This window comes from Neovison vison, chromosome 8 (assembly GCF_020171115.1).
Source record: "Neovison vison isolate M4711 chromosome 8, ASM_NN_V1, whole genome shotgun sequence".
In the NCBI taxonomy this organism is placed as follows: domain Eukaryota; kingdom Metazoa; phylum Chordata; class Mammalia; order Carnivora; family Mustelidae; genus Neogale; species Neogale vison.
In genome coordinates this window covers 119678807-119704459 of record NC_058098.1, presented here as the reverse complement: position 1 = coordinate 119704459, position 25653 = coordinate 119678807, and the positions used below count along the sequence as shown (strand labels likewise).

The window sequence follows — 25653 nt, the reverse complement described above, 5'->3', positions numbered from 1 at the left end:
GAGCCTGTATCTCCCTCTCCAGCCTCCTTATTTGCTGCATCCCACAGACTATCCTGTCCACAGGCATCAAAGCCACCCAGGAAATGTTTTCAAAATATGCAAGACATATTTGCTAGTGCCTGGGGGCTGTCAGGGCATTGCATGGGTTTCTAAAGTCTTCCCCGCTCTGGGTGAACGGCTGGTACCTTGCTCACAGGAGGAGGGGCAGGGAGCAGTGAGAAGGCCACTCCTCAGCCAACCAAGAACCAGGCAGCCCAGGAGTACCAGTAGGTGTGGGCAAGTCAGGCAGGGTCTCTTTTGCAGTCTTCCGCACCCCCCCACCTCCCCCCGACCTCCTGCCCCCACTCCCACCCCTGGCACGGGTGCAAGCCTTTGCTTCTCCTTACAGCCATTTCATTTCCTGGTTCAATCTCTCTCCCAAATGAGGCTGTCCTCTTATTTTAAGCTCAGACTCACCAGGTGCCTGCTTTTATGTTCTCAGACTTGGTCTGGCCCTCGGCTTCCACGTGTGACTCATCCTGACAGTGACAAGGTACCTCAGAAGCCGAGTGGCCCGTGTGGAAAGAAATGCTCATTTTCAATGCATTGCTTCTACCTTGGGGACATGCACAGACACTTCTTCTGCAGCTAGCATGACACCTGCCCAGCTGCCTCTGCTCTCCAGGCTCTCCTTGGGCAGTGTCACCCTGTGTCTGTGTGTGTGCGCGTGCATGTGTGCGTGTGCGTGCACATGCACGTTCAGTCATCCACACCCATTCCCACCCATGGACATGACCCCAAAGACACTCCCAGGACTTGAATTCTGACACGTTCTCACAAGTTCAGAGACCGAACTTCTGTGAGTCAGACATAGTTCTTATTCTGCCTTCGCTTGTTGAGTTTTGGGGTCTCTGTAGCTTTAAGAAGTCTTTACATGGAGGCTTGTATGGTCAAGGATTCACCTTGCCTACAGGTATGTTTGGCCCTTGCCTGGCTTCTGGGCAGTAACTTCTGAGCCCTCAGAACATCCTGCCTCTGTTTACCTGCATGCCTTGGGATATACCAGACAGTCTACGCTAACAGTGTGACTTAGGCTAAGGGCTTTGGTCTGCATGCGACCAGCTCACCCTGACCTCTGGAGGCGCATGGAGACCATGGGGGCTGTCAGCCATATTTCTATGACTGTTCTCCAAAACAAACACAAAGCCCAGACTCCAAGGCTTGGGTGGGCTTCCCTGTTTCTCAGTGACCTATATGTGGTGTTCTACACCATTGCTGGGAGAAGGAAGTGCTGTCTGTCCAACCCTACTGGGGGCGGTCCACCGGAGGCTCATGTCTGGAACTTTCTCTGCGTGCCTTTCGCCGCTGCGAAGTCTCACCTGCATCCGTTTTGCTATCCTAAACAGCAATCATGACTAGAACAGCTTTGCTAAGTTCCAAGTCCTTCTAGTGAATTACGGAACCTGAGAACCTGAGGGTGGTCTCAGGGGGTCCCCTAACTGCAATCCTGGTGTTTTTTAATTTCTCCTCAATATTTGGAAACCAAAATATGAAATAAAATGCCAGTTGCTTACCTCTGGCCACAACCTTTCCAGGAAGCCGGCCAGGGACTCAGCCTCTGAGGTGCATGGGCTTTGGGACCCTCTCCCTATAGGTTCTGAGGGCTTCTGCCCTTCTCTTATCCCTGTCACAGCTCATGTGAGGTGTCTGCTTGAGTCATGGAGACCAGATAGGTGATGAGGGACTAAGAGCTGTATGGAGACATGACCTTCAAAAGATGCTGTACGAGGCTGTATGCATGGGCCTTGAAGTCAAGATACAAATCTCTCTGAGGGACCTAGGGGGTCATTCCTTCTCGATCCGCCTGTGTAGCCCTCAGCACCAGCCCTCAGCCTGCTGGGAGCGGGGGATCCTCTGGCACTGGCTGAAAAGGTTGAAGAGGACACAGGTCAAAGGCTGGCAGCAGAGTGGGCAGGTCCGTTCCTGCTGGGAAAGATGGCCTCTCCTCCTCCAGGTTCTGGGATAGAGGGACTCTCCATAAAGATACCCTGACCCACCACAGGGCCCTGCTTGTGTGCTCCAGGAAGCTGGTCTCTAAGGCTAGGCCCACAGGTAGGTGTAATCAGGCAGCTGGACGAACCCCTGACAGACCCAGGACTGTACCCCTTCTTCCCCTCTCCCCAACACAGAGCCCAGGCCCCAACCCTGCCCCATGGACAGGAGCCCAGCAATGACAGAGACTGAAGGCACCACCCAATGGCCATCAGTGCTCCCTGCGGTACACCTCTCCTTTCTCCACCCGTTCACATAATTAAAACCATATTGGGAACAGGCCCTGAAAACATTCCGAGAGATGGCCACTTGGCGGGCTCAGCTGGTGAAGCGTCCAACTCTTGCTTTCGGCTCAGGTCATAACCTCAGGGTCGTGAGATGGAGCCCCAGGTCAGGCTCTGCACTGGGTATGGAGCCTGCTTAAGATTCTCTCTCTCCCTCTCCCTCTGGCCCTTGCCATCCCTCTAAACAATAGTAAAAAATAATAACAATAATAATTAAAAACAAAACCTGCTAGAGAGATCATTCACTCATTTGATCAACCAGCTTTACAGAGCACTTCTTATAGTTTAGGAATTGTCACAGGTACAAAGATGAATAAGGCTTCACAGTCTAGGGAAATGGGGAACAGGGGACAGGGGATTACAATGTGGCCCCTAAGGCAGCCAGGAGAGATGGGTGCAGGAGAAGGAAGGGTCCTTGAGCAGGTGACAGGAGACCTGGGTTCTTGTCCTGACTCCGCCATCTAGAACCCATGTTACCTTAAACACACCAGCACACACTATAAAGCAAAGACAAATTATTATTTGAAAAACTATCTTGACTTCCTCACAGGGCTTTTGGATGGAATAAGGGAGGGAGGCGTGTGAAAGTCTTTGAAGCATATGTAAGCCATTATTTATATAAATTTACCAAATGTTACAGGGACTGAAATTTCTCAAAATCATTTTTTCCAACTAAAGAAATATGTAGATAAGGAGTGGGGGGAAAAGAGGCCTCTGTTAAAAAAAAATTAAAACCAACCTGGTTCTTGTTTCAAGTATCATTGAGTAACTGAAGGGAAGAAACGGGACATCGAGACGGTTCCATGCGGACAAGACCAGCTGAGGACAGCTTCTGACAGCCCAAGCCCAGCTCTTTCTTATCTCTTTCTATTTTTGAAAATCCCTAATTCCAATTACAGCTTAAAATTTCCACTTCCACTTACAAGACAAATCACGTTTTACTCTGAGACAAGACACAAAGACACGTGTTAACACGGGCTGACACACGCCCACATCCCTGTCCTGAAGGGGAAGTCTCAGTTGAATGTTCCATCAACAGGAGTCAGCGTCTGGTAAAAACCTCTGCAGCCCACAGAGGCTGCTGTGACCCCTGCAAGGGGCAGAGTCCGACCACAGCCCCAAGTCTGTCCAACCAGTCCTCTGCTACCAAAGCTTTAAGGTCAGACAGTGGTGGGGACTGGGGAGAGTGAGCCCTATTGTGGAGCCAAATGCTTCCCACAGGAGCACTGGAATGCAAGGAGCACTCACAGGGAGGAAGGAGAAGATGCAAGTTTCATTAAGGCTGTCTGAGGAAAGCAAGTCCCCCTAACATATCCTGCAGGGCCACATCAGCTTGGGGGTGCGGGCAGGCATCCTAAAGTTCAAACCCTGAACTGCCACATGACCCCACCATACCACTCATTGGTATGGACCCCAAAGAACTGGGAGCAGGTACTTAAACTTAAATACTAATGTTCACAGCAGTGCTATTCACAAAAGTAAAAAGGTGGAAACAACCCAAAATGTCTTTTAGCAGAGGAATGCATAAACAAACTGTGGTATTCAGGCAGTAATTTCTGCGACATCGGACAACTTCTTTCTAGCTATGTCTCCTGAGGCCAGGGAAACAAAAGCCAAAATAAACTGCTGGAACTACATCAAAATAAAAAAGCTTCTGCACAGGGAAGGAAACAATCAACCAAACTAAAATACAAGCCACTGAATGAGAGAATACATTTGCAAATGACCTATCTGATAGTTAGTCTCCAAAAATGTAAAGAACTTACAAAACTCGGCACCAAAATCAAAACAAAAAAACCCTATCAATTAAAAAATGGGCAGAGGACCCAAGCAGACATTTCTCCAAAGAAGACATACAAATGGCCAACAGACACGTGAAAAGATCCTCATCATCACTGATCATCGGGCAAATGCAAATCAAAACCACAATGAGATACAATTCCACAGCTGTGAGAATGGCTACAATCAACAAGGCAAGGAGCAACTTGGAGGATGTGGAGAAGGAGGAAGACTCGTGCTCTGTTGGTGGGAATGCAAGCTGGTGCAGCCCCTCTGGGAAACAGTATGGAGGTTCCTCGAAAAGCTATAAATGGAGCTGCCCTACAGTCATCATACCACCATGTATTTACGCCCCCAAATACGGAAACACTAATTCAAAGGGATACATGCACCCCTATGTTTATTGCAGCATTATCTACAATAGCCAAACTGTGGAAGCAGCCCAAGGGGCCACCAACTGCTGAATGGATAAAGATGTGGGAGAGAGAGAGAGAGATCGATCCAGTGGAATAGTACTCAGCCAGAAAAAGATGAAACCTTGCCATTTGCAACATCACGGATGGATCCAGAAGGTATAACCCTAAGTGAAATAAGTCCATCAGAGAAAGACAAAAGCCGTGTGATTTCACTCACATGTAGAATTTAAAAAATAAAACAAATGAGCAAAGGGAGGAAAAAGGAGAGAGAGAGAAACCAAGAGACAGACCTTTAGCTGCCGGGAACAAACTGATGGCCACCAGAGGGGAGGTGGGTGGGTGGGGATGTGTGGCACAGGTGAAGGGGATTTGGAGCACAGCTGTTGGGATGAGCAGTGAGCAACCGATAAATTGTTGAGTCACCATATGGTACACCTGAAACTAATAGAACACTATGCTAACAATACTCGAATTAAAACAATTAACAATGTGGTATATACTGTGATGTTGTGATACAAGACGAAATCTCCATGTGGTCTTTGTTTGTGGTTCATCAAACAAGAGCTCCTGAAACCTTTGGGATTTCGTGAGTGGAGGGGTGACGGGGCATCTGTGTGACCCACGGCAATCCTCTCTCACCAGACCTAAGTTTATGCTAATGAGGCGACTGTTCTGGGGTGGGGGCATGGACCAACCACGTGACAGAGGGCTGGCACTTTCCGCCCCACCCCCAACGCCCCTCCCCTCTGGGACACAGAAGGGAAGATCTAGAAGGGGCTCCAGGGCCCTTCAACTACATGGTCTGTTCCTAATCTATTTCTCAATGCAGACCTCTTCACCCGGATTGTGGCAGAAGGAGGGGAAGAGAGGATTTTCCTAAAGGGCACTAAGTGTCCCTCTCAATCTCAGGGTAGGTGATCCCGTGTGATCACGTCGGGGCCCCCGTGTGAGAGCTCTGCTCACACACCGAGGTTCTCTCACCAGAACGAACAGAGTCGGGAAGGATTTCCCACTTCTCTGAGTGGTTCACACACAGGGATTCTTTGGTCAACGCTGTCCTTTTGCGGGGTGGCGGGGGAGGGCAGGGGAAGCAGAGTAGCTGCCGCAGACAGCCAGGAGGAAATCACCACATCGCAGGGGAAACGGTGTGTGGGCTCTGGTGTGCGTGGTGCTCGTCAGGAAAAATCAGCCCAAGTTACACCACTCACCCCACGCCGTGTCCTCATTTGCGAAATGGGTATCTGAAAAATACCCAGCCTCGTACTTCACAGAGCTGCTGCGGGAGTCAGAAACTCAGGGAGGACAGCAACAGCCCGAATGCTAGGCTCCTACAACACAGCGCCTTCTGTAGATCAGGTCAGGGGTGGACGGTCTTAGTGGAATATCGAACGAATGGGGAACATTAAGGTTTTTTTCACTTTCAAAAGGAGCGACTGAGAATGGAGAGAGGAAGCATGCAGAATTCTGGAGCAGTTTAAGGGCAGGCAGAGGCCAGGAGCTCAGGTTTCTCAGCATCCCGTCCACTTGCCTCAGCCTCCAAGCAAGGGTGATGCATGGGTGGAAGGAAGACAGAAGCCTCAGGAACTGGGGACAAGACTCAGTTAACTCCGCTGCCTCCTTGTCACAAAAGGCACTCATCAGGGCTCCCTTTCTGGACTATTCTATTGTCTGGGAGAAACAGTTCCTGGGTAGTTCTCTCACCCAAGAAGCTGCAGGCGTCACGTATCAGCAGCTGCCATTAGCCCTACTCACAGGCCTGCCGCGGGTGACAGCATGAAACGGAAACACGTCCCCACCTTTGCCCCACCACTGCCCGCTGTGTGACCGTGGGTCTCAGTGTCTCCATCTATATAACATGGGGCCAGTGATCAGTCTCATGCCCCTCCCAGAGGGCCCTGGGGGGTGGGGGGCGGCATATGTGAAGTACGGGCTTGAGAGAGCCTAGGGAAGGTGGGGACACAGCCCCTGACCCTCAGTCTGCCCCACTCACCTCTTTGACTCTGTGCAGTAGCGGCTGGAGCCAGTCCCTGTTCACCTCGCAGTGGCTGTCCAGGAAAGTCAAAGTGGTGCCCTTGGCCACATTAGCACCCCGGATCCGAGACCGGACCAGACCTGTGGTAGGGACAAAGCGGCATGTGGGTGCCCCGTCCTTCTGTCTTCCAGAGAGTTCACAGAGGAGCCACAGGACAGCCCCTGCATGCTGAACACACAGCTGGACTCCTCTCCCCCAACAACCCCCCCCTCACGCCCCTCTGCACAGACCCACCTTGCCGCTCGCTATTGCGGATGCACTTCACCTTGGGCAACTTGATGAGCTGTAAGCAGTCCTCAGCTGTGAAGACAGAAGGTTATGTGGCGTGAGCACCCCAGGACTCGCTGGAGCGATGTGAACCCAAAGATTAGGCAAGGCAGCCCAGCCTGCCGTTCCTGCTCCCAACCACAGAGCCCCGTTCCAATGCCAGCATGGTTGTGGGTTTTGGATGAGGCTGACACAACACTTCTATCCATATGCAATGTGGCCCACTCTGTGCAAAGTGACCGCAAGGTGGCCTTTTTGGAGCAGGTCAGTCACACAGCAGCACCTGTGTGCTTACTAAGATGCACTTCCTGACAGGGACACCTGGTATGGTATAGTCACCTGGAGACCCTTTTCCTTTTCCATAGACCATTAAAAATATGAGACCAGAGTCCTGTTCACTCTAGTGGGGTCTAGCAAAAACTTCTGGGAGACCACACAATGGATGAGATGAATGTTGGCCTTTCCTTTTTGATTATGGACTTCCGATACTGGAGACCTTATCTGTTGAGTGATCTGTCCACTGTGCCCCATCACACAGAGCTGGCCTAACTCTCCCCATTCAGGGGAATGTATCAGGATGGGCAGGAGGAGACCCTATCTTAGGTATCACCCCAGAACTGTCTCTGCCTTGCCTCCTTACGCCATCCCTTGCTGGATTTATCAACCCTGGGATGCCAGCATGTTGGTTTCACTTCACTGGTCTACCAGCCTTAGCCTCTCTCCTGTGGAGCCCACCCAGCCCTTCATGGGAATGAAAGGAGAGGGTATTTCTGGCTGTGATCAGGCTAACAGATGACCACAGATACAAGTCAGGAACCTCTAGTGATAGAAATTGCTCTGGGCTCTGGGTCCCAGGGTCAGTCCTTCAGGAATGTAGGTTAGGTGACAATGACATACATACGCACACACACACACACACACCAACCCAATCAAGGATCAACTAAATCTACTGAGTAAGTCCTCAAAGACACGCAACCGGGAATCCAAGACATTGTTTTTAAAATGTAAGATTTGTCTCCCTCCTGAGCCCCTGATGGACACTCAAAGTCTTGCACACCTACTATAAATCCAGGCTTTCCTCCCTCCCTGGAGAACCAGTGGCCTGGCCTCTGCCTGCTACGCAGGAATAGAAACCTTCATCTACAGAGCAAGGGGACGAAGATATACTTACGGTCATTGCTGAAGTCATCCACTAATATGATCTCCTGGATCAGATTCATTGGCGTGCGGTTTAACACACTGCGAGGCAGAAGGAGGGAGAGAATTATGACGTCTAGCAGCAGACACCTATATTAACCAAGCTTTACCCAGACACCACTGTATTTGAGGAATGAAAATGCAGGGCAGCCCAAAGGGCTCATGCAGTCACACGGCTCACCGGCGAGCCCCGCAGGGACACGACCCTGCCTCCTCCTAGTGAGCACGGCCGCGGGTGCCCCATGCGGAGGTGGGAGCCCAGGAGTCATCCTCAGTGACTGCCCTCCCCTGTCACCGCCCCAAACCCCGTACCGGGTCAGTGACCGAGACCTGCCTGTCTACGAGAGAAGGTCACTCAAACCACTTCCACCTTGTCCACCTTTGCCACGGTTAACTTCTGCCCCATTTTTTGCAGCAGCCCTGACCTGAGCGGGCGGTCCTCGCAGGGCCTCTGGAGTGAGACTTTGAAGGCTCAATCGGAAGGCGCATTGTGAGACTTCCCTCACTAACGCCGGCAGACCAGCCGACGGAGCCTGCACAGTGGCTCCCCAGCACCCCCGTCCACACCCTCAGCCTGCTCGCTCTTCACCGTGTGGCCAGGGCCCCCACTGGCAGCCTCCTCATGCCCAGAACCCTCGTCTGGTGGTATCCTGCTTGTTCCCAATGGGGACCCCTGTCTCCCTCGATGCCGTGGTCTGCAATGCTCCTCCTGTGCCATGAGGACCCGTTCACTGCACCCCTTCCCCACAGCCACCTGCTACTTAGCGAGCACTGACTCTTTCCTCTTCCTGAGGCCTTCATCGTGCCCGACTCTGAGGGCTGGTTTGCTGGCCCCATGGGATGGTCGCGTCCCTGGGGGCAGGGTCCCTATCAGGACTCTCTGTGCTGCCAGAGGCCAGCCCAGAGCCGTGGCCTGTCATTCCCTCCAGGGATGCGTAGTGCCCACCTCCTACGTGCTCAGCTCTGGGTCCACGAGGAAGAAAGGGGATGTCCTCTCTGTCTGCCAGCAGCCCTCTGTCTAGGAGCTCCTTCTTACAAGCTGTAAGCTTACTGTTCTGTGTAGCAAGAAGCCCCATCTATAAAACGGAGATAAGAACATTCACACCTACTTCACCGGGCTGTTGGGAGAATTGGAGAGAAACTGTTTCTAGAGGATTCAGCACCATGTATGGCTCGAAGCGGCCATGACTGCTATTTTGGGGTGGCAGGAATGAACGATCTTGGGATTGACTTCATGTGCTGGCCTGGGCTCTGGATCTGGACTCCCAGGGCGAGGCTGGGTTTCCATGTTCCTTTGGGGTCTCCCAAAGGGGGCTGTAACCCACTTCCAAAGATCCCCAGACTGTACGGTTCCTCAGGCAACTTCCGGGGCCACACCACTTACTGTGGGGTGCCCATGGTCCTGCACGGGTCAGAGAGGGGTTCACATGGTGCTGCGGGAGGAGGCGCTGTGAGCTCCCTCAGGAGGGCAGAGCTGAGCCCTGTTTCTGGTGAGCCTCCCTGGCTAAGGAGGGTGCAGAGACTCTCCAGGAGGAGAACTTTGCCTGGAGCGACTTTTATTTATGAAACCTTCATTCTCACCATGGCAACTAGTATAAGGTGGGAGAGGAACCCTGACTCCAAGCCCTGAGCTCTGCTGTTGGGAGGTGGGGACAGGGAGGGGCAGGCGGAGGTGGGGGGAGACCCTCACCACTTGGGATCAATTGAGAGTCCCAAAGAAAACACACACCGACCCAATAACCAGTCTTGTAATCAGAAAGGGAGGGGGATGGGGAGGGAGGCAGCAAGAGAGGGAAAACCTGCTTGAAGAATAGCCTCTAATGAGGTTTGATTAAGGCTGCAGCTTCTGCGTGCGATTCCCCCCAAATCCCCGCCGGCTCTTTGAAATTCAAGAGTTCTCTTCTGTGAACATCAAAAGGTAAATCGTGTGCAGCTCCGTGCTGGTTGAACTGAGAGATGATTAGCGAATAAAAAATGTCCAGGGTTTAAAAAAGAAAACAACCCAGAAATCGTCAGCACTAAGTGCTAATTAGACCATTTCCTGGTAACACCTGGCTTGTTTTTGCTCCTCTAATCAGAGCAATTGGAGTGAGAGCGGGCGGCTCCAGGAACCTGGGTCTGGACCACCGGGAGGGCCTGCGAAGGGCAGGTGTTCTGGGCTCCTGGGGTGGCTGGAGGAGGAAGGTCAAGTGTAGCCCAGGGGAGCTGACCTGGCCCCAGATGGTCCTCCCCAGGGCTCTCCTTCTGCACATCCACTGCCACGGCCACCACCCCGCCCCTGGTTGCTCTGTGCTCCCCCTCCCAACGTTGTTATCCCCAGTTTGTCCCCCAGGACGCTTCACGAGCCCCTCTGCCATGGACCCGAACCTCCCTTTCCTCCAGCTTCGGATAAGCCTCGCTCTCCCAGGACTGTTCCATGCCCTTTCGCGACAGCCTCGGCCGGGGACAATGCTCGCCTCACTTCCCAGACAGAGTGGGAACTGTTCTAGAACGGAGCCTCCCTTGCCACAGCTCACTTCTCTACCAGAGGGGGGCTGTGCAGCCAGCACCCACCTTCACCTTCCGCTTGGCTGCCGCCGTGCCCGTGCGACAGGGCCCACACGGAGCCTCCCCGGGGTTGGGTGGGGGGGCGGCGGGCACGGCCGTGTGAGCGGCGTGGGAGGCCGGGCGGTCCGCCATCCCGAACAAGACGCCAGGCTGCTCCTAGCCTTCGTTTTCATCTGTAATTACATTTTCCTTGTAAAGGCAGGCGATATTAATACTTGACCTACTTCACAGGCTTTTGTGCGTCTGAAATGAGGAAATGTATTTGAAATTGCTTTGTGAACTCCGAGGTGCTCTACGCGGGCTGGGTTTATCAACTGCTCCATAAATACCAGCAGAATGAAGACCTGGGGCCCGGCTGGCAGTTCAGTTTGGGCGCTCTGCAGCCCGGATGACTTGGGGTCAAGTACTCTACCCACGCCGGCTGGAGAGCGTCAGTGCCGAGGTGCTTCGGTACTTAGCTACTGAACCTGCAGCACCCAACTTCCTCAGCTGCACGGAAGGTGCTGAGCACTGAGCTTGGCCCCGCAGCTGCTTTCAGAATCTGGGTATGGATAATAAGGAAGAATCTGGTTCTCAAAGGGTGATCCCAGGGCCAGCAGTGTCTATGTCCCCTGGGGGCTCATTAGAAAGGAAAGTGCTTGGGCCCCACTCTGGACTTACTGAGTTAGAATACGGAGGATGGGAAGCTCCAGGACTTTCTGATGTGGGCTCCGGCCGGAGAGCCACACAAGGCGGCTGCCTACCCAGGCTGCAGGGCCATCACGACACCTGCTGTGACTTGCACGGGCTCCCTCTGTGCCACGTGCTGCGTCAAGGACTTTACCCACCTGAACTCGCTCTCCCCCATCACCATGTGAGGCAGTTATCAGTAGCTCTCGTCTTATAAAACGGAAACTGGGCAGAGAGGTCAAGGATCTTGTCCAGGGTCACATGGTGCGTAGCAGAGCAGGCAAATCTGGCTCCAGGGTCCCATTTCTTATCCACCTTAATCTAAGACATTGCTCCTTGAAATCCAGGGTAGTTTCACAAAACAGCAATGGTTAAGGAGATTTGGGATATAAAGAGATCAATTGCACAAGCTCTTAAGCCCTCCCTGAGGGTGGATAGGGGTGAAGGATGCCCGGAAAGGAAGGGGACAGCCCTGGGTCTCACATATACACAGGGACTCCCTGCAGTACCAGACAAGATAAACCGTTCCTCAGGGCTTATCTTCTCTCTGCTTAAGGAAAGAAACACCCTCGTTGATCTGGGTTGTGACTCTTTCCCTCCCCATCAGGCTTCTGCTGGCTCTGAGTGCCCCCCGTGTGTGCCCTTCCAGCTCCCAGTCCCACAGCTAACTCAGGAGCTCAACGGGCAAGAGGGCTCGGGCAGGGATGAACAGAGGGACGAAGGCTTGGCCAAGTGCTAGGGGAAGGGAGGGGAAGAGAGGGTACATTCAGTCCTACCCTTGAGCATCTTTTTGTGAGAGCCTGGCAGCAAAGCCATCAGAATTCTGGAACATGAATGATGGAGGATACCTTAGAAAAGATCCTTGCACTGGGGACAACAGGAGAGGAAGTGATCCTCATTCAGTCCCATCTCAGAGCTACTGATTTATTTGTGCCTCGGGATAGGGAGTGTAAGAACGGTAGAGAATCCCAAGGAAATAATACCTGCCATGGAAATTTCTAGAAGTCATCTTCCTTGCTTCCCCCGCTAAAATTCCCCTTTACCCTGCTTAGGATAGAAAAGCCTGTCTGTTCACACACAGGTTCCCCCTCATTCTGAGGTTTTTATGTATCACGCTTGGATCGGAGCCCGGGCGCCTGGTTTATATCAGAGGTTCCTCAGAGGTGGGAAATAGATCCATGGGCTCTCCTGGCAAAGCATGGGCTTTTGGTGTATGGCCTGGGACTTCCTGGGGGGCCTTCTGAGAAGTATGGCGTTGAAGGGCCTCAAGCCCCCTTTCAGAACACAGTGCACCAGGCCTTGGGGTAGCCCCCATCAGGCTGGCGGACAGAGTTGCTGGGGCTGCGCCCTTAGCTGTGCCCCCACCCCCACTCCCCAGGGAGTCCGAAACCACAGTCTTGGCTCCTGTACCTCCTAGCCCAGTGGCCAGGGGTCTCCATTCACCTCACGCACCCCTGACTTCGCAGGTTCCAGATGGGACCGCAGTTGAAGTGACAAGAAATGGGTTCTGGAGACCATAAAGCTCAACGTACATTTAAAATATTAATAACATTATTATAATCCATCATTATTACAATTATGAGGAGATGGAGGAGTAGTGGGAGAAGGGAAAGTACGCCATAGAGCTGGAAAGGATGAGTCTATGGGCAGCAGCTGAAGTGACCCTGTATGGGAATTATGGGGGGGTCTGGGAGCCCCACGGGGTCTTTGAACACCCCCAAATGTCCCAGGGTAATGTCTTCTTTTGGGAAATGGGATAGAACTGCAAACACTGGAAATGTGAAAGATATTTTTAGCCCCGCCCTTACGGATGGTGTCAGTGACCTACACAAGGTCACACGGCTAGGAGGTGGCAAAGGAAGGACTGAACCCCAGGGACCCACAGTCTCTTTTCTTTCGAAAGCCCAGGCGCTGTGCAGATACAGACATAGCTAATGTCTGCTAGCCACAGTGGCCAGTCCCTTAGCTGACTAAACCCAAAGCAACTCTGTGTGGTAGCTATGGTCATGATTCCCATTTCGCTGACCAGGCAACTGAGTCACAGGGAACTTAGAGATGAATAAGATGCAGTCCTTGCCCTAAAGGAGCTCCCTGAAGATGACATCTGGGAAAAATGCCTTAAGTGTTAGAGTTGAGATGGGCAGTAAAGAGCTCAGAAGAAGGCCCTAAATGTGTGTGTATATGTATGTGTGTGTGTGTTGAGGGGGTGGAGGTGTCTGATGTCAGAGGACTCCTGTAAGGAAGAAGAGAGGCCAGCCCAGAAGGCAAGGAGCCTCTCTCTGATCCTATAGTGTCCTCATGGAAACATCTGGCATACATGCCCAGACATGACCTTGTGGAACAACCACCATGGTGGGAAAGGCAGAGGCTGCCCTAAGTCTGTTCTAGAAACTCTACCTCATGCCCAGGCAGACCATGACGGCAGTGGGGCTGGGGTCTGGCATTTTGTCAAAGCAATCAGCTGTGACAGTGCACCTGCTCACCCTGCCCAGCCAGGAACCATGCTCTCCCCACACCAGAAAAGACCCAGGTAAATCGGAGGTCCCCAGACCCCCCAGACACACCCGCTCAGGTTTACAAATCCGAAAGGTACTTTATTTGTCTACCGCGAGGCTCACGGTGACTCCTGACAGTGACTCAGGACATCTTCGCGTTAAGATCTGAAGGCTTTTTGGGAAATCAGGTGCGGATCTCCGGACTGGTGGGGTGAATGCAGCAGACAGGGCAAGCAGCTGGCAGAAGGAATGAGCCAGCCAGCTGCCAGGGACATCTGGGCCGCAGACAGAGCTGCCCCTGTGGACACGGGGAAACAATGTGCATTCGGGCAGGCCCATCCCTGCATTTCCATGGGATGCATGGACACTGCACAGAGGACGTTCATTGTAAGTGACAGGTGGCCCCCAAGACCTGGTGCCTGCCATCAGCGTGAGCCTATCACTGACTCCCTCCCACCACCTGGAGCTTCCCTGTCTGTCCCCTGCCAGGAACAAGAAAGTGTGGCTTCGTGATGGAAATGACGAGCAACTTTGCCACGCTTGACTCGACTCTCTAGGCCTTCCCTCCCTGTAGGATCAGCGACCCTGTGCTGTGCTGCCTACCAGACAGGGATGGGCTCATGCAGGCTGTGTGTCCTTGGGGCATGGAGGTATGCATGTGCTCTGTCCCAGGGTCAGCCCCAACACCAGGGCTGCTGAACACCACCCGGAGACCAGCCTGGCCCATGGAGAATGCTGAGAAGAACTGAGGTCAGAGAGCAAGGGTTTGAACCCAGCTTCGCCACCATTGCTGAGCAACAAGAGGCTTTGATTTAGTGTCTTTGAGCTTCAGTTTTCTCAGCTGTAGACTGGGTACAGCAGTAGCCTCACAACTTCCCAGCTGAGAGCATGAGCCCAGGCATGTCTACACACCAGAGGCCTCATGACTAATGGTCACCATTGCCACCATCTGAGATGCCAATGCAGCCCAAGACCCAAAAGAGGAAGAGGGGACAGATGGAGGGAAGGGAAGAGGGGTATGGGAGCTCCAGAGCTACAGAAGGACATGGTATGCAGAAGGGGAGCCGAAACAACCACGGCCAAGCCCCCAGGGCCCCATCTGTGTTCTGAGGAGAGTTTTGCTGGGAGCTGGTGCTGGGACTTTTGCTTGTCTCAGACTCATGCACGCCATGGGCCAAAAGAAGGATGCACCTGTTAGAGCAAGGGTGGGGCCCAGACTCAGGGCGGGTGGAGAGGCAGAGCGGGGCTGGGGCTGGAACAGAAGGGAGATGGCCAGGAAAGCAAAGGTCAGCCACTGCCCTCGGGCTGCTCTGGTGTGTACCATGGCTCCTGGCCACGTGGGAAGCTGTGGTGAGGCGGGTGCTGGGAAAGGCGGCACTTGGCAGACGCAGGTTCTAATCCCAGCCTGATGCTGGGGTTGGGTATGGACTCTGCCTCGCCAGCCTCCGCAACCTTGGCAGCTGTGGGAGTTAGAACTCATTCTAGAGGCAGTCTAGTACCATGCTCAAGGGCGAGAGCTCCAGGTTCTCTGTGGCTGCCAATGACAGGCAAGCTGCTGAGCAAAGCAGGCCTCTGTCTCTCCCCTATGAGACAGGGTACACGCTGCCCCCACAGGAGTGCAGGGAGTGATGGAATGGATGCATGAGTGTGTCAGACAATGTGGGCATGGAGTCAGAAATGCCCGATGTTTTTCCCACAGGGCCATTCCCCCTCCTGAGGGAGGGGCCTGGCGGTGCCAAGGAGGAGGGTCGTCTTACCTGCGGATGGTTCTGAGCAAGGTGGAGCGGGCCTCGTTGTGGAAGGTGATGATGATGCTGGTCGGGGGGAGGTCAGCGCAGTAGACCAGCAGGGTGCATCTGGGGGAGGAAAGGCATGAGGACACATAAGGCCTTGGAGGGCAAAGCAGATCTAAAGGGCTGGAACCAAGGTCACTGCGGCAGTCCCCAGTACAGACAGAGGCCTGGCGTCTGGGGGGACCACCCCATCTGCACAGCACGGGTGAAGACCCCAGGGCAGGGAGAGCCCAGAATGCCCGAAGCTAAATTGCCCACCTCCACAGGGGAACCTGGGCTTGGATCCAAGTTAAGTTAGCATACAGAACATAAACGTGGGACGAGTTCATGCACAGGGACTCCTCGTGGCCACACCAAGCCTCCCCCAAGTCTTGGGCTCTGCTCCCTGGTCTGTGTCCATCCAGGTCAACAGAGGCTTCACCGTGTCCTGGGCCAGCAGCTCCAGCCCATCCCCTGCATACTGACTCCTGACCTCCTGCCACACAGGCGGAAATCTGGCAAGTTTAACCAGGCAGAGCCCTAACACCCTGGCACAGACAATAAAACTCCATCTTGAAAAAGCTTTCATTTCCACGTGTCCAGGATCATTTCGTGTGACAATTACATCTGGGGTAATTTCAATTTAATACCTCGCTGCAAGGGAAAATTGTAGCCCGCAGCCCGAAAATTACTATAATAATGAAAATAAACCCGCCAAGTGATGCTGGTGCCACCAGGGACCATCCCTGGGTAAGTGCTTCCTCCTGTTTCCAGCTCTTCCAGGGCCTGTCCAATTACACGGAGTGGTATTAAACGAGGAAGTAAATAACAGACATTTGGGGAGTCAAATGTTTCTTCTCTTCATTTTCTAATTTTGTCCTCGGCTCAGGGCTTTGAGTTTGGGGGTCTGGAGATCCAAGGCGGGACTTCCAGGGCCCCGGGAGCCCGCTGATACCGTTGGCAAAGCAGTGTATGCAAATGTGTGGGTTGTCTGTGGTTTGGTTTTGTTTTTCTCTGGGAAGATGATTCATACTTTTCACTGGATTCTCAAAGAAGTCTGTGGCTGAAAACATTTCATCTCAATCCTAGGCCAACGAGCCTGACGCTCCTTTGGCCTCCCTGAGACTTAAACACGTTCCTCCAAAAGCAAACACTGAACAGGAGAATTTGCGCAGAGAAAGCGGGGCACTGTGAGCACAGCTGGGCTTGGGTCACCTATCAGGAGCCAAGAATTAGGAAAGGAAGGCCCCAGCGAAAAAGATAGTGTAAAGTCAAGTCACGACATTCAGGCCTTCCCGATCCTGTCTCTCCCAACTTGCCAAAGACAACACCTCACCACATCATGTGAGCTCTGTTTACTAAGAAAACCCTCCAGAATCCACTCCTGCTCTGTTGTTCCCACGGGCCCGGCTTCCAGAGTCCTCACTCCTCTCAGGGAACCCTGGGGCAACCTGCTGACTGGTCTTCCTGCCTCCACCCTCTGCCCCTGCCACTCACATCCTGTCTACCACACAGCTCTGTGCAGGCCTTCCTCTGGCCAGAAGCCCTCAGTGGCTCCTGTTGCAGAAGGTTCAAACTCCCTATCACAGCCCCCTGAGACCTCCCTCGGTGGCAGCATCATTTGCTTCCAGAACTCTCTTTCACTGCTCATCCTAGGACTTCTGCACAGAGCAGCGTCCTTCTTCATTTCTCCACCTAATGAGCTCCTACTCATCCTTCGAGACCCAGAGCAAATGTCCCTCCTGCTGTGAAGGCCTTCCCCATTCCCCCCACATAAGCAATGACCTGTCCTTTGTATTCCTGTATTCTGTACAGATTTCTCTTCTAGAACTTTCGGAGATGGGACAGTCTTCCACACCTGACTATGAGTTCTAGGGAACTAGTTCCCTATCTCTAGGGAAGGATGCTTGTCTCTCTCCACGTCCCCAAAACAAGAGTTCAGCCCATTGTTTTGGGCATACTAGATGCCCATTCATGGGGAGAGGGAGAAAGAGATTTGGGAAATGCATTCCTAGCTCAGCTGCTGTCTTAAGAACTGATGGTTTTTGAAGGTATGGCCACCAGCATCCCCGAAGGCATCCAGCAAATCTCACCTACCGGTCCTCATGCCTTGCTTTGTTCTGTCCCTCACTGAATCGGGGCTAGCTCCCATGACCAACAGAATATGACAGAAGTGACCGTGGGTGACACCTCCAAGGCTACAAACAGTGCAGGCTCTGTTTTGGCCACCTGGAGGGAAACCAGCCACAGAGGACACGCAAGCAGACCCGTGGAGAGATGCTCATGCGTGGGAGAACAGAGGCCACTTGCCCCCGCCGCCACCAACTTGCCAGCCACGTGAATGAGACACCCCAGGAGGGAGTCCCCCAATGCTAGTCCAGCCGGTAGATGACAAAAGTCCCATTGGCTCCACACTGAACCTCCCAGAACTTCGAACCCACAAATACTATGAAGATAAGCAACGATTCCTGTGGTTTTAAGCTACTAAGTTTTGGCGGTGATTTATATGGATTTGCTAACTATTATAAAACGGGAAGGAAAATGTTTGGACATGGCCCCCAGGGAGAAGAGGTCTTGAACTTGCCTATCTTTATATAGAGACCTGAGTTTAAATTAGGAGCAATGAGGGAGAAGGGCGGGAGGCTAGTTGAGGTGGACTTGGTTGGTAGGGTGGGGAGGGAGGCCCTCGGCTGCTGTGCTACAGGGTCCGTGAGGGTGTGGAGGGCCTTGGGGAGACCCAGGCAGTGGGGGAGGCAGCAGTGAGCATGGTGAGTGCTGAAAGGAAGGAGGTGGATGTCAGGGAGCCGAGGGGTGATCATCTGTCTTTTCTAGGAAGGTAATAAAGCTGAGAGCTTAGCAGGACCTCATCGTCTCTGTCAGAGAGGAGACAGAAAGAAAGACTGACCCAAGTGACTCCCAAGACCATGACGGGCAGGGCTGGGCCAAGGCTCAGAGGCTGGGCACTACCTTGGGGATGGCCAAGGGACCCCAAACCCCTGCCTTGGTTACGGAAGTTCTTTAGGGCAAGTTGGTATGGGACGGCGGTAGTGGGAGCCGCTCAGAGAGCCTCCGGGGACAGAGGCCATTTCTCCTGCCTCGGCCAATGCAGCTGGGGGAGGCAGGCGTGTAAATGTACAAGGGCCCAGCAGTACGCACGCATGGGCGCCCGCAGACCAGAGAGGCAGGCACAACGCTGCCTGGGCTGCTGAAGTCTTCACGGACGAGGAGGTGCTGGCTGAAGTAGGGATGGACAGAGAGACATGGGGTACAGTGTCCCAGCCCTGGCACGGTTCTGTACCCCTAGGTTGAGTGCCGTATGAGACGGTTCATAGAATATTTGCCGGGGGGTCATACCCTACCAACTGGCTGTAGGACTACGGGCCAGGCACCTCCTCTCCAGCTTACTGTCTGCTCATCTGTAGGACAGGGGCTGGGCTCTCCTGCGTAAGGGAGCACAGGAATCAGAAGCTCTCACTGTAGCTGACCCCAAATAAAGACGGTTGATGTGACAGAACCCCACAAAGACCATCCTGCAGCATGAGGTCAACTGTGTGGCTGGACACTGAATTGACCTTTCCGAGCCTCCATTTTTCCTTCTGGAAAGTGGAGACAACAATTTTTAACTTGCATAGTTTTCCCCCTAGATTATTACTATGTTGTTAGGGAATAGTCCAATCTTGACAAGCCCGTCGGGGCCGTTGTCTTCAAGAGCGCGTTCAAATGTGCAGAGTTCTGCTCCCATTGGGTGGTTCTGTCCTGTCTGACAGAAGGTGAGGGGCCCTGAGAGGCCCCGAGGGGTGCGAGGAGGCAGGGAGAGCAAAGCAGCCAGCATCGGTGTTAGAGAAAGGAAGCCGGGCTGTGATGTCAGTCTGAACCCTGACTCCACCGAGAACCATGCTATGGGCCCTCGGGCACATCGTTTGCTTTCTCAGAGCCTCAGTGTGTCACCTCTGAAATGCAGACAGATACCTCCCTTACAGGCTTGCGGTAAAGACCACAGACTGCAGACAACGGGCGAGGTGTTTAACAGAAGCCGAGTAAATGGCGGCGAGAATTCTTTTTAGCACGGCTCCAGGTGCTGAACCAGCCTCCACGCCCTGTTCTGTGCTTAGGGACTAGAACCATGAACTCATGATTCTGAAAAGGAAGGGGCCTTGGAGACGACCCAGTTCAACCTCCTAAACTGGGCAGAACTTGGTGGTGTGACAGGCGTTGGCGGGAGGCCGGGTAATCGTGCTCTGGGACCTCATTCCCCTCCCCGCTCCTGCAGGATCAAGGATGGGGGCGATTCTAATCTGGGGGGCGGTGATCCCCCCAAGAGCTCCAGCGTACACAGGCCCAGGGAGAGTGGGCAGCAGGGCACTGCTCTGACCTCGATGGCATAAGCAGCCTGACTCCTGGGACTTCACGGATTCTTCCCTCTGACCCCGGTCACAGAGTTTCCACTGTCTCATCAGACCCCCCAAACAGCTTCTGAGAACCTGCACGCCCCAGAAGAGAGGACCTGGGGGCTCCAAATCTCACTCAGGGTCACATACCTGGAGAATGACTCAGGCGAGCTGAACCCAGGTCCCCTGACTTCTAACTGCCCTCCTGTTACCAACACCCCACCGCCCTGCTTGGGGACATTGGCACTGGCCGCAACAAGGCCGAAAGGCGGAGAAGGATCCTTCGGACTGGACGCCGTGAGGAGTCAGCTCAGAAGCTTGACTCTCTGGGAGAAGGTTCTAAAGGATTAATCAAATGGCAAGATCTATTAGGACTCTGGGGAAATGTCAAAAGCTGCCAATGCTGAGATCTGGCGCCCACAGATGGACGGGAAAGCATGTTTATAATTTATTAAAGATTCAGGGGTTTTACTGGCGAGAAGAGCGAGTGAGCAGGAAAGATTGTGGTGGGGGCAGAGCCCAGAGGAAAGGCGGACCACACAGTGTGGGGAGACTGACGCCAGCCCGCCCGCCGGGGCTGCTGTCCCCACGACCCTACGACCTCCTGAATAACGTACACTCCGCTGAGCTCCCTCCCCCTGTGCAGTTTTTTTTGTTGTTGTTGTTCTGTGCTTCTCCTTTTTCTTTCTGAAAAATTCAACTGAGGCTCTCAATTTCCCCAAGTTCAGGTGTGTCTTCCTGAACCATCAACTTTTTGAGTGCTTAGTACCAGTTACCGGCCGAGACGCTTCCATGGAGCTCCTGAGACACCAGCCCTAGGCACAGGAAGGAACTTCTTCCTCTTCCATCTCTTTCCAGCTCTCCATCATTGGTCCCTGCTCCCCTACCCACCCCTGCCCTGTCCCTACACTCCAACAGGTGCCAAGGCGGGTATGTCAGAAACATGCTAAGTGAAGGTCGCTGTCATTTCCCATAGAAATGTAATGTGCACATGCTATTTTTTTTAAATTATTATTTTATTTATTTATTTGAGAGAGGGAAAAAGAGAGAGAGAGCACCCACACAAGGAGGCGGGGAGGGGCAGGGGGAGAGGGAGTAGCAGACTCCCCACCGCTGAGCTCAGAGCCTGACACAGGACCCTGGGATCACAACCTGAGCCAAAGGCAGATGCTTAACCGCCGGAGTCACCCAGGCACCCCATGCACCTGCCTTTTATTTTGTTGCCAAAGCTCATGAAATGGACAGCTGTCTCTAAGCACTGTTATGATCCCACCATCCCCAACTTATCAGTGGGCAACAGAGGCTCCTGATGGTCCCATGTGGGCCTGCTGGGGCTGGTAACCTGGTCCTCTGACTCCTGGACACACACCTTCCTCCTACAGCATGCTACCCTTATGGAAGAAAAGACATGGCCATAAATGACAACATCTGGTGTTTGACTCTGGAAAGTCAAAACAGGAGGGAGTGATGGAGAGGCAGACCCAGGGACTCTGATAATAATAATAATTATTGTCACCAAAATGTTGATGGAAAGGAAGGCCCCTGGACTCCCCCACAATTGACAATGGCACCGAGTGAGACAAGAGAGGCTCCCGGAGGTGGGGGCTCCGATGTCCCAGAGGGGAGATCGAAGGCAGTTAGAGAAAGGGCAAAGGTCACACAGATATGCCTCAGAATGTAATGGAGATCACACAGGCCTGAGGTGGGACACCTGGGTGTGTTACCACTCGGGGGTTTGGCAGCGACTTTCCTTCTCTAAGCCTCAGCTCCTGGTCTACAGGGATAAAAATTCTACCTCATCGTGTTTTTAAACTACTACTTCAGGGGGCCGGGGTAGTTCAGTTGGTAAGCATCCGGCTCTTGGTTTTCACTCAGGTCATGACCTCAGGGTAGGGAGATCAAGCCCTGTGCTGTGTGTGGAGCCGGCTGTGTGTGGAGCCGGCCAGGGATTCTGTCTCTCCCTCTCTCCCCTGGCATACAACCCCTGCTTGTGGGTGCATGTGCTCGCTCTCTCTCTCCTACCAAGTAAATAAATAAATAAATAACAAAAAACCCCCTACTACTCAGTGACGCCTGCTGCCGGGCACTGTGCAGGGCACCTTGTGTATTTAAATGCTCACCACAACCTTATGAGGGGCCACTGCTTGATGGACTCACTCAGGAGGAGACTGAGGCATAGGGAGGTTAGGTAACTTGTAGCCAGTGCAGAGATGTGAACCAAGGCCTGCTAGCTGTCCTCGTCACCATGCCACAACTGTCACCATGCCACTGCCTCTCCACGCCTGCACCGTTCCAAGCACTAGGATATCCAAAAGCCTCCAGCTGCTGCTAAGTCCCATCTGTGTGCCCTATGCCCTGAGGACCCATGTGTCTCCACTCAAGTTACCAACTCAAGAAGCAGTTTCTATGGAGCTCTAGAACCTAGCTGCTGCAGCCACCTGCCCAGAGGGGAGAGACAGGTTGCTGCTCCTGGGCAGTTAGAGGAGGACAGGGAAATGGCTGACTGAGCCGCCACTGTGGGATCCTGACAGGGACTCCTACTTTCTGCCTGGATGCGGCCAGCAGAGGTGTGATTTCAATGAGGCCCTGGGTGGGGGAGGGACAAACCATGCACACCTATTTCTAAATAGCTAGTGACTGTGACTCTTACAGTCTTGCCCACATGGCAGAGGGCAGACTCAGGCAGAGTCTGATGTTCCATTTCCCAAGCTCTATGGACTCGAGGGCCAAGAGAAACACAGGTATAGTGTGGGGGTGGGGCCCGTTTCCTGGGAGAACACTCTCTGGCCCCTGAGGGAGTGACAATTTGAGGATTTCCAGGTGTAGAGGCACGGGGGCACATGCTCTGTCCCTCCCACACTTTTGTCTCATCTCCCCATGTCATGGCTCCAGCCTTGATGAGACCAGCATCTCCTCCCCTCAGTCCCCAGGACACGAACACCCACCCCAAAGCTGATGGGTGTGCAGAAGGATGAGGGGAGCAAAGCTCAAGGCCCAGGGACCATTCCAGAATGTCAGCTGCCCTGGGACAGGGACAGCGAACATGCTATCTGCGTTGAGAATCACAGGTTCTGTATTTAGAGCTGAGAGTTAATACATTTAGAGCTAATACATTCCCGAATCAGTTCTCTGTAAGGAAGCCGGCTCCCAGCCAAGCGGAGAAGGAAGATGGCCAAAAGGTACAAAATGCCAAACCTGCACCTGGCTTCTGGGTTCAAACTCGAGTCTTTAGGAGAGAAAAATGCAAGCAGTATAAAAAGTATGACAACGGTAGAATCAGAAATTCCTTTTAATCTCATTTCATGGGCAGCACAGATACACTGTAAGGCATGAAATTTTTATTTCATGTCAATTTCACTGGGATTTCACATGCAGATTAATTTGTTCATCCACATAAACATAGAGTGCTCCTAGGTCTTGCCTCAACAGCTGTCCTCATTTAGGATTACAGAAATCCTGCATCTCATAAATGATACTAAGAATAACAGTGAGATCTGTTACTCCATTGTGCTGCGACATTTTAATTGCTGAACGCATTATTAAATTCCTTTATGCTGGGAAGAGGGTTCGTGGGCCAGGGCTGGGGAATGAGCTGCCTTGAAGCCTGGTCGGGTACTGTGGTGGGCAGCAGAAGCCTCCAACTCCCAAGTCCTTGTGGTGTCCCCTCCCCCAGAGCACGAGCTGACCCCGGTGAGTGGCTTCTCAGGAACAGAACACAGCTAAAATGTTGGAATGCCACGTCTGTGATCAGGTTAGGAAAGACTGGGACATCCATCCTTGTGGCTTGTACATGCTGGTGAAGCAAGCTGCCACGCGGGGCTGTCCCACATGGCTAGGAACGAGTGAGCATGGCCTCAGGTCAATAGCTCGTGAGGACTAGAATCCTGCCCAGAACCACACAAGGGAGATCGGATGAGGGTCCAGCCTGGTTTTGCCCTCAGATGCCAGCAGCTCTAGCTGACCCCTGGATTCCCGCCTGGGAGAGCCTGCAGTCAAGGACACACCTGAGCCAAGCCTGAATACCTGATCCCCAGAAACTGAGATAATAAATGTCCTATTAAGCTACTAAATGGTGGGTAATTTGTTATGCAACAAGAGACAATGAATATAGGCCCCCTTAGCTACCTGAAGAAATAAGGTCAGCAGCATTTCTCACTCCCTGGGGGTCAATGATAAATCCTCTTGGGCAGTTGGTAGCTGACCCCACAAGGTCCTTCCAGAGCCCCTACAGGACCCTCTGGTGGCCTCCATCCCCCAAGATGATGCTAGATATGGATGCCCGAGGGCCATACACACACAGAAAAGTTCTCCAGTAGTACCTTTTGGGCTTGTCCCAATCTTTATAGATTCAACTCCCTTAATATGAACCATACAACACATAAGAAATTGTGTCTTTTCTCACTTGTCCCAGGGATGGGAGTTGATGCTGTCAGTCCAGCTCAGGACCTGCTGTTCATTTCTTCCCCCTCAGGGTATCCCCCTGGATTTCTCAGCCACCGACTCCCTGTGGCATCACATTTCTAAGACAATCTACATGTTGACCATGCGAGGGCACTTCCACCAACAGATTAACGGCAACCCATAGATCAGAACAGTGTTTCCAGAAAATAACTTTTCAAGCCCATTTTCCTGGCAAATGTAAGAAGTCCCCCAAGCATCTCTGCTGACAGACTGGCATGCTAACTGGGGAAAGAGGACACCATGATATAAAAGGCCATGATATTGTACACCTGGGTAGCTCTTTGTTTTGTGTCAGGTCATGATCTTGCGGTCGTGGGATCGAGCCCTGCATCAGGCTCTGCACTCAGCATGGAGTCCGCTTTGGATTCTCCCTTCCTCTCCCTCCTGCTCCTTCTCTCTCTCTCACTCTTTCAAGGAAAAAAAAAAAAAAGGCCATGCTATCTGGATTCCCCTAAAGGCCCAGTCTCCACTTCTACTTTGTTTTGTAGCCCTTGGCAGCTGGAAGACCTTTCTCTCCTTGACTCCAGACGAACCCCTGATTTGCTGCAACACTAGAAAGTACCACAGAGAGCATCTGGCTGGGCAACCCCTACACTGGCAGCTGGTGGACAGTGTCTCCAGGAGAAGCCTATGCCTGCTCTCTGAACACAGTTGGCACAAGTCAAGTCAGTTGGGCAAATGAGAAATACTGGAAAACTGCTAGATCACCTTTCTGGTGATCGCCAATACACATGAATGTGTTACAGGTTCTGAGACCTGCTAGCCTACTGTTTACCCAGTTTTGACCTCAAAACCTGCCCCCGCCCACCCGTGCATTTTTTCTTTTCTTCTAGCACACAACGCCTTACACATAGCAGGAATGTGCCTGTTTACTGGATATACAGGGAGGACTGTGTGGGACACAGGTTTAGAACACATTTCTTCCGGCTCCCTCTATATTCACCGATGAGGAAATTGAGGCCCATAACAGTGAACTGACCTGCCCAAGGCCACCCTGCTAGTTAGTGGTCCGGCAAGGATCTTCTGGGCCTTACCACTGAACCTGCTCTTTCCTTCAAGGAACCAAGCTTGACGCCCCAGTCAGATGACTCAGAGAGGCCCCAGGCTCCAGTCCACATAGGGTTTCTGCTCACTTCTGCCTTCCAGTGCCCTCTCACCCCCTCTCCCTACCAAATCCTATTACCAACATCCCTACCGCTCCTCCATGTCGCTAAACTAACGGAAACTTCTCAGTCTTTGCTTTACTTGTTATCTCTGTAAAATGTGACATGGAGGGTCACACATTTTATTAAATACTTGGTTCTTTGCCCTTGGC

General features: G+C 52.8%; 1 protein-coding gene across 1 annotated transcript in view; it reads right to left on the bottom strand.

Moving 5' to 3' along the window:
* The window catches only part of GALNT14 (polypeptide N-acetylgalactosaminyltransferase 14), a 209053-nt gene that overhangs the window by 29394 nt on the left and 154006 nt on the right, over positions 1-25653 (bottom strand). Inside the window, exons 3-6 of the mRNA XM_044261823.1 lie at positions 15475-15573; positions 7981-8048; positions 6777-6842; positions 6501-6622 (exon numbers count right to left, since the gene is read on the bottom strand). Coding sequence (XP_044117758.1) covers positions 6501-6622; positions 6777-6842; positions 7981-8048; positions 15475-15573 — 355 coding nt within the window. The remainder of the gene's footprint in view (positions 1-6500; positions 6623-6776; positions 6843-7980; positions 8049-15474; positions 15574-25653) is intronic.